The sequence below is a fragment of the Callorhinchus milii genome, unplaced genomic scaffold, assembly GCF_018977255.1.
Source record: "Callorhinchus milii isolate IMCB2004 unplaced genomic scaffold, IMCB_Cmil_1.0 Scaffold18, whole genome shotgun sequence".
Taxonomy (NCBI): Eukaryota; Metazoa; Chordata; class Chondrichthyes; order Chimaeriformes; family Callorhinchidae; genus Callorhinchus; species Callorhinchus milii.
Window position 1 is genome coordinate 13,172,613 of NW_024704759.1, and position 18,569 is coordinate 13,191,181.

Genomic DNA, 18,569 nt, shown 5'->3' on the forward strand with positions numbered 1-18,569 from the left:
ATAGAGATATGGAGCACTCAGAATTTTAATATTAAAACTTTTATTAACATGTCCCAGTTTTGAAATTTCACCATAATAATAATGATCCCTGCATTTGATATAGCACCTTATCAGGTCGCCGAGACGTCTCAAAGCGCTTCACAGAATATTCTGTAAAGTGGATTTGTGTGAATGTTGTGGAAGAAACATGGCAGCCAATTGCGCACAGCAGTGTCCCACAAACTGAGTGACCACATTATTGTTTTTTTTTAAACAATTGAATTTATTAAAAGCACTAATCGGTAGGAATAACACGTACCAGCGTGTGTCTTTTCATATGTTCTCGTCGGGTAAACTTCTTCCCACAGATTTCACAGGGGTACGGTCTTTCCCCAGTGTGTGAACGCATGTGCCTCTTCAGGATACACTGATGCATAGCCGAGAAGCTACAGTATGGACACTTGAATTTCTTCCTGATCACGGTAAATTCATTAACTGTAGAATATGAAGAGAGATGAGTTTTTATTTCAAGTGGCACTTATAAATAGATTAATAATCCTTACATTTGATACAGGGCCTTATCACATTGTTGGGACATCTAGAAGTGCTTCACAAAATATACTGTAAAAAGTGGATTTGACTGTATTGTGTGGGCACATTACCTTCCACATTCGTATACCTTTGTTATCGAACATATGCTAACAGAGTGGCATGCTACCAATTTTCGAGGAGTTATTTGCATACCTTAATACGTAGTTATAACAGATAGGAACAAAACACAAGTTGACAAATTTAAGTACTTATGTTTGAGTCGTGTACCTTCACATTTTGAATACCCAAATAATGCCAGCAGAGGTAATACTTCTACTTCACCTTCAAATATTCGGAAATCTTTCTTTCCTTGTGAACAATTTTTTTAAAAAAAGCTCTTACTTAAAAATGTTTCGGAACGGAACAGTTATGGTGGCGTCGTGGATAGAGCTGCATCTTACAAACCTTGGTGGTTTGAACCCCAGTCTCAGCGGGGAATACATGCTGTGGCTAAATTGGCCAGATCTTCTCTCACGGTCATGGAGAAAAACAGCCAAGCCGCCTGCTCCTCTGCAGTACCCTCTACTGGTTGCGTACATGTGTAACAGATGAGTAGAGAAAGCCCAGGCTCATCAGATGAGCTCTCTGGGCTCTCTCCACAGTAATGTTCCATTGACACTCACTGCCAAAGCTTAAGCAAAGTACCAATAGGCCACTGGCATCCACGGAACCACAAACCACAAGAGAAGCCCAGACGACAAGCACAGAAGCATAAACCGGTGGGAGGAAGTTAGAAAACAACTGGACGCACTAAATGTGTTAGAAGAAAAACAAATTTCAAAAATTTTCCTGAGCAACAGAGCACGTTGATGCTCTACTGAGAGGTTTAATGTAATTCAGCAATTCTGCCACTCTCCACCCATCAAACTATTCACATCCTCCCTCCCACCTGGACAGGAGAAAGATGGCAGGATTTGGCCCCAAATAAATCTTTGATGTGATCTATTGTCCCCTCACATTTTGAACATCCAAACAATATTGGAAAATTCTCAATCTCAAGTCTGCCACTGGGTTAGCTGGGGTGCAAAGTAAGATGGCAAGTAGAATTGGCAATATGCCAACAGAGGCCTTGACAAATATCAGCAGTGTGCCTAGACCAGTGGTATACAATCCAGGACAGTGGTCGGGTTGCACTGATCTAGAATGACAGCAGTCCGCAATGAAATTAATTTACATCCTCGGGTCACATACACAAGAGAAGCACCAATGTTTCAGGTCATGACCAATAAATACTACGTGTGCTAATTAGTGACGTATCGGTCGTTCTTTCTCATGCCCAATTGATAGCAATAGTAAAGCTTTGTCAGAAATTGCTCCCATAAGTCAAGGAGAGCCAGATTTCTTCCCGTTTTATATATATATATATATTTATATTATACAATAATCATTACAGGATCAAGATGGAACTCCTCCTCGGCAACCAAAAGCTATACGAGTAGCACTACAGATAACTGGCTGCACGAAAAGGTTTATTAAGCTATGAGGAACACAGGTAGAATCAGAGTTTACAAATGCTAACATCTGAAATAAAGAAGCTGTTCAATAACAACTCTACTGGATTGTAATTCCAGTACTTGAGTTTCTGAAAGCCAAGATGGGAGTTAGCCATTTCCTATTCGGATAACACACACAAAAAAAGAATTAACTGCAAGTCTAGACGAGGTACAATTCCTTAAGCGTATTATTCTCTACAAAGTACATCACCTTAATGTAGGTCAAGAAACTAGACTGTCCAAACAGAGTTAAACATGCTGTAAGCTGCAAATGTATTAGTAAGGTTAGCAGAGCTAACCTGGGAGAAGTGGAGATTTAGACACAGCAACATCAGTTCTAAACACCCGCTTCGAAAAAAATAGGATATTGGAATATTTTCTGCCATTTAGGTCGAGGATACATACAATAATCTGCGCATTTTCTAAATGCTTATAATCTCACAAGGTCATGATTTACTGAAGTATTCAGACTTTTTTTTTAAGTAGGAAGGATGTGCTTCAGAAATATATTTGAAAATTAGGCTCGGTTTGAAGTTATCGGGCGTTAAGCATTTCTAATGACTGCAACCATACAAGTTACTGAAAGAATACACTCGTTTTTAAATATTCTAGGATGAAAGAATCAATACATATCGGATTTGTAGATTTTATCCTATTGACACCCTTTTCAAAGAACTGTTGCCAGGAGTGACTATGTAAAAAAAAATACCATTTAAACATGTAGTATTTTACCTGGAGAATTTTATCTATGTTGTGAAAAACCTGATTCATACTTTTGCTTTCATTCCCCATTAGTTTATTATAAAGGTGGCGGTGTGTAAAAAAAAAATCTTGCCACATTTAATTAGCTAACACTCATTCACCACACCAATTAGAGGCCAATTTTAGTTCAACGAGGATCAAAGATACAAATTAAAATTTGGGCTCAGCTAAACACTAGCACACACTGTTGAACTATATGCAGAAATAACCCACTTATGCCTTTCATAACATTAACCCGGCGATTAAAACAGTTGTGTCAAGCTCTTTAACATTGAAACTCCAAGTAATTGTTGCACAATGACACCAAACAGTTACTTTAACAATTTTGACGGTGCTATTTTAAAGGTGGTTTATAAATTGAAATTAAATGGTCAGGAAAAGACCAGATATCTGGGAAAATCCAATACTCTAATCAAATAGACAATGAAATAAGGTGGCAATACACCTTTTGCAGAGACTACTACATTTACTAAACTTGTTTTTAAAAAGAAACAGGATTCACATATGCAGAAATGTTTTCCAGTAATTAATCCAACGAGTTATGCTACTCGATGGGTCATTTGGGGGTTGCAATAGCTTCCTTACTGACTGACAAAGTTTTCTAGGCATCATAAAGGGATTAATTTAATCCACATTTATTTCTGAAACGTGTAAACTGTTTAATCCAAAATCAAATCTGGATTAATTTGTACCATTTCCTTATGTCATATCATTCTGTCGCCATTTCACCTCAAAGGTGAAAACCAACATTCTGAAAGGCTTTACCCAAAAAAGGCTGTTGCTTTTTACCACTGATCTTCAGTCAACACAAAATATGGCATAAGTGGATATATGGCAACAATTACCGACTTGTTTTTTAAAAATTAATGTATAATAAAACCACAGCAATATTTACCAATAGCCAAATATTACATAATCCATAGTTCCTCATACCTGCATGATCATTTAACAGTTACACAATTGGAATAAATTCAATAATGCAGTCATTAATAAATCCTCTAAAAACTGTGAAAATTATCGCTGGCGAAGCACGTTTGTTCTTCTCATGCATATTATCTCTCAATAGCAGAGACCTGCAAAATCTATTAACATTTCTTTTTACCTTCCTTGAATCAAACAATGGTCTTGCTTGAACTACAGCGGCATAAATAAATTCCCAACAAAGCTTGCTGGAATAAATCATATACTGGGGGGGGGGGGGGGGCGGGGCAGGATTTCTACAGACTGATCAGTCAACAGCGGAAACAGAACAGGATTGTACTTCAAGCCTTTCATTCACAATGACAAGTTGGGAAGGGTTGAAAAGAACATACTGTGCTCCCAGAAAAGTATTCTGTTGGCCGTGCTACAAAATACAGGAGGCAAGACCTTGTAACGTTAATGTAAGTGCACTGTGGGGCGAGGCGAGGGGTGGGGGGGAGAGAAAAAGAAAAATGCAGATGACAATTTTCAGAATAATTTGCTTGGTTGGTCTAATGATGTGTGGGGGAAGAGGACGCTTTATGAATGAAAGCTTACTTAGAACTGGGGGCAAAACCGATGAAAGCTCAGAGTAGGAGTAAAACTGATTTTACGAAACTAGATTTAATTAACTCAGGAAACTGGGGGAGGAGGGGAAACAAAACTGAATTATACTGAAACCAAATGAGGTTTATTACAATTTCTTAAAATGGGCTTTCATGTTTAATAAATGATTAACAGAATCCACCAATATCACTTACAACAGCTTGCATATTTATTCAATGCCGTGTATGTAAACTCACACAAACAGTTCTCTTTTGCTATGTGGTTCTGTGCAATTCAATTACTATTCTCGGCCTTGAACAGATCAGGTGAATAGTTAGGTTTTAAAATGTCTCCAGTTCGTACCGCTTAAGAGAAAGTCGGAAAATAAACCATCAAAGTACAAAATTAAATCTTCAAAAGGGTTTGCGTTTCACAATTAAAGGAAATGTTTTGCAGTACTGTATAAAATAGAAAGCAGAATATCAGCATTTTGTTCAGCATCAACTATGTAACATTCAACAATGCACATCTACAAAACATACCATATAAAAATCACGAACACAACAGAAAAGTAAAAGTTGGTCAAGTTAATCACTAGGAATGTTGGTCAAGGCAGAAAAACAATGGCATATTAAAACCACACTACTTGCAGTGCATTCGAATGTAACATCTCTCATTTGTAAACAGTTAGAAATCTAGATACACATAATAAATAATCTTTAGAAATATACATGCTTCTCCCAGCTAAAATATAACATTTAAAACTGCTACTTATATTGTAACTATTAAGAATTGCTTCAACACATAACACACAAACTTAACAAATCTAAAATACTTAAACAAACAAAATAGTAACGCAGCTGGATAATCAAACAAGTAATATGAACAAAAACAAAGAAAAGGATAAACTGAATTCAGTTTCTTTAATGCAACAACATTCCAAAGAGACAACAAACGCAGAACTTCAATTGTGTCGCTCTGGGTATTTAATATGAAATAATTCTCTTAATTTCTGACCAATTTTTACACACACACGTACAAAAAAATCTAAAAATAGTATGTAGTGATCTCAAAAGCAATTTTACTCTGCAACGTTAATAAGACAAGTGCAGAGCTATGCTAAATATTTGTCATTGTCTTCAATGATTGAACTGAAGAGTCTGATTATATACTCAAGAATTTTTAAAAAAATATATTGTCTGGATTCAACCAAGTGTTTTGTTAGTTTGCTCAATCCATAGGACTAAAAAGAAAACAAGGATGTCTAAATAGCTATACGTGGACGATGGGGAGAGAATCAATTTAAACGTCTGACAACTCGATGTCACTGTGTTGTAAGATGGAAAGCTCCCGGTCAGAACCAATTACTGATGCATCGTCATGAGTTTCAAACTGTCCGTTACCTTTCAGGGCATCACCATCTGCAAGATGGTCAGATAGCTCAAACCCGACTTGGGTTAAATTACTCTGGTAACAAACTTTCATGTGATTCAGTAGGTTTTTCTGAATGCCAAAATTCTTGCCACAGTTACCACACATAAAAGCCCGCTCGCAGGAATGTACAGATGCTACGTGGCGGTTCAGATCAGTCCGGTCACGGAAAGATTTCGCGCAAAAAGAACAATGCAGGTTTTTGCACTTGTAATGGACAGTTTTCTCGTGACGTTCTGCATTTGACTTCAAAGTGAAGCTGGCAGAACACCACGAGCAGCGATAACGCAGTGTTTGCCTAAACAACGAGCAGCGGTTGGTGTTGGTAAGGGTTGCCTTTATGTCGTCCACATCTACAGGCAACATCATCAACGCGTGTCTATATTCATGTTCCTGATGTCTTTTGGGAGACTTGAACACCACGCTGCAGAACCTACAGGCTAGCAGCTGCCCTTGACGCAAACATTTGGGTGGCAGTGGGGAGAAACTGGAACGTTTTCGGTCTCCAGCCGCAATCTTTGGTTCTTCACCCTTTAAGAAATCCATCTCAATGCTGACTTCAAGGTCTTGGAAAAAGGAAACGCACAAATTAAGATTTCGTTTTTTTAAAAAAAATAAATCAAAGAATTGATGATTGAAACAATTTTACCTGAACTGGAATTTTCATGAGATTTCCCCTTTGGCACGATTTCCTCTGAACGATTTACCTTGATCTGCAATTATACAATAGCATGCATTGGTAAATGGGCCATAGTTTATATTTTGTGAAAACTAAACCAATGCATAGTCACTAAAAGCTGAAGCAAATCGAACATGATGCTAGTTTAGATTTACTGATTTTCCACAGGATCCAAACAGAAGTGATCAAATCTAATTTATACCAAAATACATGGTCCTTGAGCATCAAAGACTATAAATTAGTTTCCTCCTCCCAATTAACAGCATTGTTTTTATATTTCTTTGCAACTATAATAGTGCAAAGAATGGGTTTGGCTTCTTACCTGTAATAAGGACATAGCTGGTTCATGTGATATTTCTTCAGGTGAAACATCACCTTGTGATATCCTAGGAGGGCTCTTTGTTGCAAATTGGGAAGCCAACAGAGATAATTCTCTTGGTTGTAATTCATGTGTACCTCCTGGATGATTCAAGTTATTTCCAGGGCCTGAGGAACACAGGAAACGAGTCTCACCCACGTAAACTAGCACCAGCTGGCTTGCGACAGAAAAGAAATGCACTGCGGTAAAGTGTTTTGTTACTTCTTTTCTGCCAGTGAGAGAGAGAGAGAGGGCGGGAAGTCATGCTTGAAATGAAATTCTTGAGTTTTATTTAGAGCTGGTCACGACTTCAGAAGAGCAAAATGTATTAACCCGTTCACAGGGGTGTTATGAAAACATTGAAATGCCTATTAAAGAGCACAAGCTTACTTAGTGTATTCAACTTGCTACATTAACAATTTTGTTCCTTAACAAAAGATGTGAATTATTGTTGAAGTTATCGCTGCTGATTTGATTAATTGTAAGCCGCTTGCATCAATTCTTCAGTTCTTCTTTGGTAAGAACTTGTATTCAGACTCAATCATGGAGATGACTTGCACATATTTTAGTAATATATTGAAAGAATGAGAGTAAAGTTGCACAAACCAGTCAGTCTGAAGAGGCAGGATATTTGATCTCATCAGGTCAAAGAAAGCATGCACCAAAATGTATTATAATACATTCAACTGATGCAAAGTCAGCAGCAGCCACCACCCATCCTCTTCTGGAAATCTTTTTGGCCAAGTCAAGCAGTGAATCTTATTTTTAATTAAATTCAAATTTGATTTTCTTTTACACAAAACACATGCAAATATTGGATTCTCATAACACACGAGAGTGGTGTTAGTCTTTGTGTTACTCCATTAAAATCAGATTGTTGAACAAGTTACTGGTCCTTGATGCCAGTTATTCAGTTAGAGATTGAGAACTAGATCTTCCTAAAGCTGTTGCACCGAATCTAGAGCAGTGGTGATCATTTCGCCTTTGCCAAATACCTCAAGCGATATGGTCTTATGAAGCACATGTAAACCACCTGGCTTTTGTTTGTCTGTTCTTTTACATACACTGAAAAAAAATGTTATTTCAGTAAACATTAAATGGAATTATACAGTTTGAGGGCTTATAAAAATGCTGCTGTTAATCATTAAAGTGAGTCAAGATCTATTTCGAGCAAAGGTGTGATGTGGAGCTCTCCTCGAACTATATCTGTGATGAAAAGTAAAATGATCTGGAAAAGACCCCGAAACACGACTGCATTTTACTCCATTTGCATAGGGGGTACAATAGTGAAGACATTTACTTTAGGTAGAACAGTACCAGAATACAGCAACTACTTCAGCAAAATAACCACAAAACCCCTGAAGGTAGATTTGTTTCAAGTGAATAACCCACTTCATACAAAAAAAAGAGACAGTAAAAAGACGTTGAAAAGTAGCAGCTTTGTTCCAGTTGCACAATATTTGATGACCTTACATTTTATATAACAAATCTGTAGGTTAATGGGTTCCTTCAGACTGCCCCGTTTGAGTGATGTTTGCCATTTTTATTTAAATGCAACCAGTTAAATAGAGAACAATACAGTAGCAGGAACTCCATGTCACCTTAGGGCAGAGCAGGGAGGAGACAGAAATAAGTTAATATCCTGATCAGTCCAGCCCCACAGCAGTATCTCCGCTATAATCCGACAACAAGCTTTTCAAACAATTGTGCCTGATGTTTCACCTTTTTGGAAGCCCCAAAACTGGCTTTAGCAAAACCTTCCCGCCGGCTTTTTAAAATTGCCTCTGTCTTCCCCGTCGGCTGAAAATTATACGCGTATTCACTGGTTGAGGTTCCACACACAGAGGAACAGGAACGAGTGGGCAGCAGGGCAGCAAACAGCTAGAACGCCCACTCTCCCACCAGTCCTTCCGTTTTCCTATGGTGAGCTCGGAGCAGTGACAGCTCTCATGGAGAAGTAAACGACATGCCCATTTCATCACATCCTCCAGCTCAAAGAGGAAGCATGGCAGTGGGGGCCTGAAAAGGGGGAATTTTAAGTGCACACGGCTAAAAGGACTACACCACTATTATTACTGTCAGACGCGATAGCTTTTGGCGATAAAGAAGGCAAGATTTGTGATCTAGCTGGAAGATAAATATTTGTTTTGTCACAATCACATAAAAGTATTCATCTGGGAGGAATGTACACACTGGGTGTAACCATTATATAGGTTTTTCTTTTCACCCAATCCTCCAACCTAGTCACTCAGCAGGAACTGTATACACCAAGAACATGACGCCCACACAATAAATATACAGTCAATCCACTCACTTTACGGTATATTCTGTGAAACTCTAGAGGGATTAACAACATTAATAAGGCACTATATCAAATGCAAGACAAATATTTTATGACAGATTTTCTGAAGCTCTTTTTCTTTTATCTGTCACATACTACACATTAGAATAAGTTTAAACATCCAAATATACGATAAAGACTACAATTTAAAAACAGGGCTGGAAGTCATGCAAGTTTTATAGTTCGCATTATTAAAAGTCAGCAATTTCACTTAAATACAACCTGAATTTCAATGCTTGTACTACCAGCAACATAAAATACCTGGCTGATTTACCAAAACTGAGTTTAACAATATATATATAATGTTGTTAGCCGAACATTTTTTGACTATACTGCAACACAAATTAGCAATGAGATGCTGCTGTAAAACTAATGTAGTAGTTTTACTACATCCATTTCATCTTAGCACTGTTAAGGACAAGCCAACTGACTACTATAAATCAAAAGGATGTTACTGAAGAGTTCTCAAATTCTACAATATTAACATATGTTGCACTGACAAGCTACCCATATAGAAATGCTTACAAACAGCATATAAAGTAGGTACAAAATGTTGCTGTAAGGCATGGAAAATCGTGTTACTGACAGCCGGTAAGACGTGGGACATTACGCATTCATGTATAGCTTTGGGGGAAAGAGTGAAATAAGGTCTGTGGTGGCCGAATCAATCTGATTAAATTACAAAGGAATTACTAGGTGAGAGGCGATGCAACATTGCATGTACATGGGGTAGGGGCGAAAACTTTACATGAAAGTTGCTTATTAAATAGGATCAGGGTACTACAAGAGAACCCAAATTGTAATCAACCATCGACAAAGAAAAGCATCACAGCCGTCCATTCAGCAGGATTAATATAGAGAGATTCAGAGGGTCTGTTGGTTTAACAAGCATCTTATCAGCTGAGCAACATCTGGCATACACTCCCCTCTGCTTTATCTCTCAGGCTAAAAACTAGTCAGTTATTAATTACTTCAACTAGGAGTGGCACTCTATCAAGACACTAAAGCAGCAACCATCCATTACAAGACTTTTCCCCATCAAAACGTAAAGCAAATTCTTACATACAATCTGCACACACACACACACACACACAGATCATTTAAAAATACATTTTTGGATACGGTATGGTAAATGAAATAGGTGGACTTACGGTTAAAATCCTTAAAAATACAATGTGTACCTTGGGGCAAGTACTCAAAAATAATAGGATTATCTTCTCCTCCTTGTGGATCATGTTTGACAGATATGAGGCCATGTTTGCTGAGAAGGGCAGCTCTCAGACTGGCCACTGTCGATGCCTGCTGTTCTTCTTTTATTGAGGTGACAGGCTGAGAGAGAAAACTGGACTCTTCACCAGCCAGGGGCTCCTCTGGATTCTGACAGAAATCTGCTCTGTCGCCTCGACTATCTGAGCTGCTGGGTTCAATGACATCTGCACCTAAGGAGAGATATGTGACAGTTAATAAAATGACACGAGTCTGCCTTTTAAAATCGATGGGACTTGGGCTAAATTAATTAATTTCAAGTTAACATGTACGATTATTGCTCATATCAACAGCTCTGCAATACTGTTAAAAGTTAAAGGAATAACCTTACCTGTTATTACCAAGATAATAATAATAATAATCCTTACATTTGATGTAGCGCTTTTCACGTCGGGAGGACGTCCCAAAGCGCTTCACAGAACACACTGTAAAGTGAATTGACTGTATATTTGTGGGCGAACACGGCAGCCAATTGCGCACAGCAATGTCCCACAAACAGTCGTAGATTGAAAATGACCCATTTATTATTTTTGGGGGGTTTTGGAGGGATTATTATTAGGCCCTGTGTGGAGTAAGGAAACTTGCCCAAGGTTTTGCCCTCTGCGTGGGATTGAACTCAGGTCTCTCACTTGCAAAGCGAGTGCTCTAACCACTGAGCTACAGGACTCCACTGCAAAAAGACGCACGTTTTGCTCGAAAAACAATATACAAATTGCATTTTGCCACGGAACAGTCAAAAAGCCTCAAAGCTATAAAGCTTCATAAATTAGGTTTTGAGTTTCTCCAGTAGATAAAGCCATCATACTTAACTTACCATAATACACCCATCAGCACTTAATACATATAGCAAAAAAAAGCCCCAATTTTTGGCATCAAAGCATATGCTGCTCATAGAGTGGTACCAAATTTTAAGGTAAATCTACCATGTCTGAAAATCTACCAATTGGGGATGCACTAATAAACTCTTATTTCAGGGCTACCAAAAAAATACAAATGCCCTTAAAGTACAACAACTTTGAATAATTCAGGACATCTCTACAGTGGAGCCTCATTATAACGTGATGATTCCAGGTTCTGAATCTAGCACGATCAACATCAGCTCTTCTGTATTCACGGCGACTGAGCACAGAAAGGAAAAGCGACAACCATCAGCGGCCAATAATGACCCAGAGGCCAATCAGAAGAATATCAAATGGTGGAAAGTAATTATTGAACAGTTTATTAAAAAAACAGACCCTCACTAAACTTTGTGTAGAACAGTAAATTGAACCATACACAAGATGCGTATATTTTTCTTGCTGGAGTTTATCTCCTCATTATTCCAAGAATTAATCTCCCGCCAACCCTCCACCCTCAACCCCAGTGCCTTCCACAAATCAGACTCCACAATCAATTCCAAGTCATCCGCAAATCAAGACAGGCCAATTCAAATGGCTTTTTAAAAGTCTCCCTTCGTTCCTTTCGTACTCAAAAATATTTAGCTTTTCTGATTATGTTCAAGCTTCTACACTTCTGTTGCTAAATTAGTCACTCAAACTTCATTCCTCTTCCAAAGAGAAGGCAATGCAATAACAAGTTCAAACACATGTAAAAAGACTTTACCTATCACGGCACGTCATTCATTCCTGAACTACAAGTAGTTGAGATAAAAAGTTACACTGAAAATTCAAGAAAGTTCATGTGGGTTTACTAGACGACTGAAAAGCTTCTCATACAAATTCTCCAAACCTTACTTACTTACTCTGAATTGTAATACACCAAAAGATTTCTTTCAGCATAAGTAAGAATTGCACGGAGAGCTACGTACAACTGAGTTATCAAATTGGCGTGCGCAGGATTTGTTGCAATTCATAAAATCTGAATTACAAGTTTGTTATTAATTATGCAGCCAGGAGTTCAAATGTACAGGGCAGCCTAGAATCTAAATACGCACACTGATGTCTAATTTGCTGTTTATGCTAACGACATTTAAACTAGAATTGAAAATTACAATACTCTTAAGGTTCAAAGATATCCCAACTGTCAGCCTGATACCAGCTGTTCAAGATGATAACTTTATTCATACGAAAGACAGCATTTCAGGGCTAGACTTATACCAACAAATAGGCTGTACTTAAGAACAATATTCAAATTCAAAATATTAATCTCACCCGCTACCAAGTTACCTTGATCCTTCTGAGCTCCAAACATAGTTAAGACATAATATAGTTATTTATGTCACAAGGTTTAAAAACTGGTTTCAAAACCAGAATTTTCCATTTCCCCTTTTAGGGGTTTAAAGCACTCAGAAAGTTCGAAACTTTTCACTGTAGCGATAACTGTGAACACAATTAATGCTGGAAACTAGAATCAGAGGTTTTAACTTCTACACTTGTATTGTCTGAACCCCAGCTCTTTTGTTTTAAGCTCCCCTCCCTGCAGAGAATAGATTTCCATCAAATGCAATTGAAGTCTCTTTGCAATGGATGTCCCAATACATCCAAACAGGAACAAGTATTCTTGCACAGGCCTATTTACACATATGGGAAGTTTCCCACATTTGTATGATTCACTGTGAAAACAAAAACAGCAGACGGGTATGTCATGCCACTGCCAGGATGGTGGAAGGCAAACTAGATGGACCTTGGTCTTCTTTCGGCCGTAAATGTTCATATGAGGCATCCCTGGAACAGTCAGCAGTTCTTATGTGACATGGGCTGTTGCACAACCTTGGGCTAAACCAGTGACCCACAGGGCCATCAAGAATCAGTCTCTCCCCACCCACCCCCCACCCGAACATTTGCACGAATCTAGGCAAGTCCATGTTGCATCAGTAGTCGATTTTCCAGTTTTTCTTTCCTTGATTGAATGTTTCTGGCATTTATGGCATACATCAAGAAATATTCAATCAAACCAATTTATTTTGAGGGCTGAACATAAAGGTTGGCCACCATTGGTCTAAACCTTTCTCCACACGACATGTAGAGAAGGAACTTTATAAGCAGTACAACTTGAAATTTCAACGTAAAGGAGAGAATTCCTCCACTCTACTTATCAAGGTTGAAAACTATGGACTGTGCAATGAATGAACCCGGGGAAGTAGATTTCACTCAGTGAAGTTTCAGATCTTCTAAGCATGTTCTTTAGAGAGTCCAGAGCTAATGATTTCTCCTCTTCAAACTTCATCAAGTTTCTTGGTATATTATCTGGATAGCAAAACCAAAAGCTCTACTCTCAGGTTATGAGGCAAACCTACATCAGTATAGTCACATCCTGTTCAGCAATCAAGAATATTTAAAGCTGGTCACCTCCCAATTCTGGGCAGTTCAAAATGCTGAAATCTTTTAACAAATCCTGGTCACCACTAGCAAACCAGCCTTCAAACATGTTGGACGGTCACAGTACAACAGAGGGAGAATGTAGAGCTAAACCCCAAGTGCAGGCTCCGAGGGATCATGATAAAAATAAAATTGTCCTTTACCCTGTTCCCCCTGCCTTTCTATACATGGGCCAAGTGCATGAAGAAGAAAATATGCTCAGTCCTGATATTGTTCTTGCCCTATTTGGGCATGAATTTGAGACCTCACCAGCCCCATCGATGCTTCAGCAGCTTGAGATATTCAGGCATGAACGTAATAGCAGAAAATACCCGTGGGAGCAACACAAACTTAGATCTGTTGTCAAATGGGCCAAAAATAACTGAATTTACCCTGGGTAAGCGATGCTTTTGTAAAGGGGCATGGGAAAGAAGGGGGAGAAGAACATGCGATGGGAGGTTAAAAAATCAATTAAAAAGGCAGGTGTCTGAAAATCAGAATTGTGTTCATTTACATTAGGGCTGCTTAGAACCACAACATTAGTTACCCCAACCGGATTAATAGATTTGATTGCTCCCCATTAACATTTCCAAGGTTTGAGACTGGGTACATGAATCGAAAATTGCACACAATTAACATTTGGCATTTCATGTTTGCTTTTGACAGTAAGCACTTCAGAAAGTTAGACAATGCAACATAATTCAACCAAAAATGTCCAAGCAGATCCTCAAGGATGAAAGCAAATTTTGGGGGGCGTGTGTGACCTTTATCCAATCCCTCATTCCTGCCATTGTGTAAGGAGGAGCAGTCGTTAAAAATCAGGAACAACATATAGGTAGAAGTCTCGGGGAAACAGCTTGCTGACCAAGTCAGTCCATTTACAGCCACTCTTTCTAAAGTACAGTAATGAAAACTTCCAGGACGTCTCTACCCAAAGGAAATGGAGGCCATTGAATGAGTCACTTGTGTATGACAAACACTTGTGGCTTTTTAAAAAAATATATATATTATATATATATAAATAAATTAGTGCCAAACAGAATTCAGAAATGGGACAAAGGCACAAAGTAAACATGATATACTTCAAACAATTGTGCGATTCTTTTGACTGCACTTTCGGTCACCTTTCCCCTCCAGCCCCTTGGCTCCCATCCCCAGTTTGGGTGTGAAGCCAGGACTCTTAAGTGTCTTGGGACGCCCTCCTGACCTGAAAGGCGTAATATTAAAGTAAATTTGTATTGTTTTACTCAAAGGGGAGGGACCCGCCATCAACCAAGTCCTATCCTACACAATGGGTTACTGCAACTTTCCATCCACTAACAAAACTGCTAACCTTGACCATAACATTTTATTTCTTTCATTTATTCTCTGCCTGGAAACAAGGTGCATAGGGTTCTAATTATTTTCTCAGTTGCGTGTGGGTTCTAATTGTTTTGTCGATCAGCGTATATTCATATTCACTTTCTCTACCACTAATCTTAAAACTCTGTTTACAACTGACAAAGATAAATGAAAATTTTAATTAAACAGTGGGAGTTGGGTTGGGGTCATGAACATGGGGGAGGGAGGGAGAGGGTGGGGGGGGGGGGGGTTAACACAGCAATAAAATAGCTGATCCTACAAAACACAGGAAAGGAACGAAAAACAAAAATGATTCTTGGGCCAAAAAGGGTTTGGAGAAAAATGTGGCCATCGTGAATTGTGATTTATGCTTTGTTTCCCTAGATAGAAGGATGCACTTATGTATGAGGAAGTTTTCATGAGGAAAGAATTTTAAACCAAATTTCATAATTGGAAACTTAAAAGATTGCTCAGGGGGCTTTCAGAATTCACTTTCCCTGGTAGAAGTGCGACTAAAATAATATCAATAACCATCACGTCAATTTCAGGCGTCATGTCAACATTAGTTATTACTATAGTACAAATGGATCGACTACAAAACTATCCAGTACAGAGGGACCTACGTAAATAAATGCAAGTAACTGTCACAGGTTTTGGCAACTCATCCTTTTCTCCCCCCATGCTTCTTCAATTTTCACAGCACTAATTGTCTTAGAATAGGGTACGGTTTTGTAGTGCTATGTTAGGTAAGGACCAACAAGATATCAAGCTCCTGCATTCAAAGATGTCAAAGCAGTTGTTTTTCATTGAGACCAGCGGCCCTAAGGACCTTCAGCACAGCAGGGCACGCGAGTTCTCTTCTGGTAACCGGTTCGACATGAATGGGGACCATCCCAGCTACAACTCTCTCAATTACTTTGAAGTTAGGGGCCACTTTTGGGGGCAGTTTTCAAAACAGCTTTTGAAGTGATCGTACCACCCCTTCTAGGCATACTTTGGCATTCTCCCCTGGCCTGGCTAACCAAAGAGACCTTCAATCCAATGGTCTAAACTCCCACCGAACTTTCCAGGTCGTACCGTTTCAATCGTTTTGCACTTTTCAGAAATGTTTTTAAAAGACTCGCGCAGGAACAGACCAACTATGCAGCCATTCGAGCAATAATAAACAGGGCAGAAGGTTGGCTTCCCATTCAAAGAGAAATTTTCAATTTTAATGAATACCTTGCAAATATTTTAAAGGGGACAGAATGAAACTCTGTGGTTGCGTTCAAGATATAAGCCTAGAAACATGAAGTGATCTATATCTAGCTTACTAACTTGAGACATATATAGAAATCATAATGGTTATACTGAACCACCAGGCTAAATCTAGAGGGAAAAAAAAGGGTATAATTTGCTAAAGTTTCCCAAATGATGAAATAAAATGATGCTTAAACTTCGCAAGGACCTTGTGTGCTTAAACAGGGCATATGTAATAATATAATAATCCTTGCATTTCATATAGCGCTTTCCATGTCTTCTCGACATATATGTAAACTTTACACTGTAAAACGATAATGCAGAGGTTTAGAAATATATTCTCTGGGGATTTCAAAGTAGAAAAGATAAGCTAATAATTCAGGGGACAGGGAGGTACAATTTCAAAGGGGTGAAACACATCCAAGCTTAGAACAAAACTAGTTTAAAAAAAATTCTGAGGACAGAAGAGAGGTGGTATTAAACACAAAAAGGCTGAGTTGACTTAATATATCTGAAGACAATTATAACACATTATGTGGGAGTTGGAAAGGAAATTAATAAATGTTGGGGAAGGAAGAGGAATGTTTACGTTAAAAAGTCACTTAGGGCTGACAAGCCAAGTGCCATTTTCTAAGCAGTGAGTAAATCAGAGGGGAAAAAAGGGGATTGCAGGGCTCAGAGTAATCCATGTGAGTTAATGCAGATTAACAAAAATGGTATGTTAGTAGGGAAAGCAACTGCTTTAATAGATGAGAGGGAAGGTAATGGAATATTGGTAACGAAAAACAAAAGTAATGTTCTTTGCTAAACTCACTAAGGTAAAGCAACTTAAAAATAAGAGATAATCATACACTGAAATGCACAGGCGAGACAATTTACACAAAACTTGCCAACCTGTGTATTACCAACATTAAAAAAAAATCAGGGTGCTTGCTAAGCCAATGGAATGTGGAATAAGATGATTTAGTTCTTGCTACAGAATTCAAAAGGTAGTATATATAGTTTCTCTATGCAACTCACAGGATTATGAGCTTTTCATCACGTGCATCAACTGCTGATATATATATATGTAAAAACTTTAAAATCATATAAATAGCATTAGCAAAGAAATGCAAATCTACAGTACCACACAAAGAGTTTCTAGATTTGAGTCTTCATAAAATATTTAACAATATTTGTAGAACATGAACTGGGGGGAAGAAAGGCTGTAAACAACTGTAGATGAAGTACAAACAGATTCGGCAAAACACTCTTGGCTCTCACCCCTCCTGAATCCAACCTCCAGCTCAGGTGCAAACCCTCAGCTACCAGCGGCCTCTTCACATAAAAGGCGCTATATAAATATAATTTGTTGCTGTAAATTTTTTTAAAAAAGGGAAAGAACCTAGCAAGTTTTTTTTACTTGGAAGAAATAGAGCAACTGTTTGCAATGTCAACGCAAAGTACTCCAAATCCACCACGATCTCTGACAATCAGTCCAACGTGACACAGCACACAAATTGTATTAACCATAATTCCGACTGAAAAATCATCTGTCATGTCTGTCCTAGTTAGTTTTTCTTCTTTGCTTTAAACTCAATTAACATTCATCTTTGTGTTGTATCATTTTAATTTGATTCCCTTCACTTTAAAGGCAATCATCTCAAAACTTCCTTCCAACTCCCTTTCTAGCCTGCATCCTCCTACCACAAAAACAAAATGGGGGGGGGTGGGGGTGGGAAAGAACATGACTGCACACAGAAGAGTTTTAATTTGGCTGTTTTATGGACATAAATCATCTTAATTTGTTTTGCATTCTTGGGACCAGCAACTGTCAATTTTTTCTTGTCGCCAGAAGGCAATGTTTGGCAGACACGATTCCAACCTCTCAATCATGATCAAGTGACTCTTGCTGGAAAGTGTGCAAATGTAACTTGCAAGTGAGGAAAAATAAGGTTTCCCTTTGATGTTCTTTGACCCCACTACTACCTCCAACTCAGGTCTCATAGACTGCTGAAACTAGTCGCCTGGGCCCCAAAGTGCAAAATAGCCACAAGGTAGAATTACTGGACAACCGTAATTTGACCTTCATGCAGAATGGGAGAATTTTTTTTAACATTACCAAATTGACAGACACCGATCTTTACTCCCCCGTGTACCAGTTTTAATGTACTTTTCAAAACTGAATGCTTAATACTAACTAAGCCTTCTAAGTATCAAAACTAGGAGACAAGCTAACAAACACAATATACCAACAGTATTCCAAGTATTAAGAATGTAAATCTGCTGAGCAGTCAATGTATTCACA

The 18,569-nt window shown here is 38.4% G+C and overlaps 2 protein-coding genes across 3 annotated transcripts in view; both read right to left on the reverse strand.

The window, feature by feature from the left end:
* Window positions 1–18,569, reverse strand: part of LOC103190323 (zinc finger and BTB domain-containing protein 46) — a 39,046-nt gene that overhangs the window by 2,889 nt on the left and 17,588 nt on the right. Inside the window, exons 4-5 of one of the 2 annotated variants that reach the window (XM_042341750.1) lie at window positions 10,322–10,579; window positions 299–474 (exon numbers count right to left, since the gene is read on the reverse strand). In XM_042341750.1, the coding sequence (XP_042197684.1) occupies window positions 299–474; window positions 10,322–10,579 (434 nt within the window). Of the gene's footprint in view, window positions 1–298; window positions 475–10,291; window positions 10,580–18,569 lie in introns of both variants that reach the window. The other variant, XM_042341749.1, reaches the window with a different exon arrangement.
* Window positions 5,243–9,111, reverse strand: LOC103190316 (histone-lysine N-methyltransferase MECOM-like). The gene is made up of 3 exons (XM_007911055.2): window positions 6,764–9,111; window positions 6,412–6,475; window positions 5,243–6,328 (listed from the first exon to the last, which is right to left on the reverse strand). The coding sequence occupies exons 1-3, from the start codon at window positions 6,776–6,778 to the stop codon at window positions 5,634–5,636; spliced, it is 774 nt and encodes a 257-aa protein (XP_007909246.1). The 5' UTR covers window positions 6,779–9,111; the 3' UTR covers window positions 5,243–5,633.

Coding starts and splice junctions, on each gene's coding strand:
- LOC103190316 (XM_007911055.2), bottom strand. Junction 6,329..6,411: donor TCATGAAAATTCCAGTTCAG/GTAAAATTGTTT, acceptor CCTTTTTCCAAG/ACCTTGAAGTCAGCATTGAG.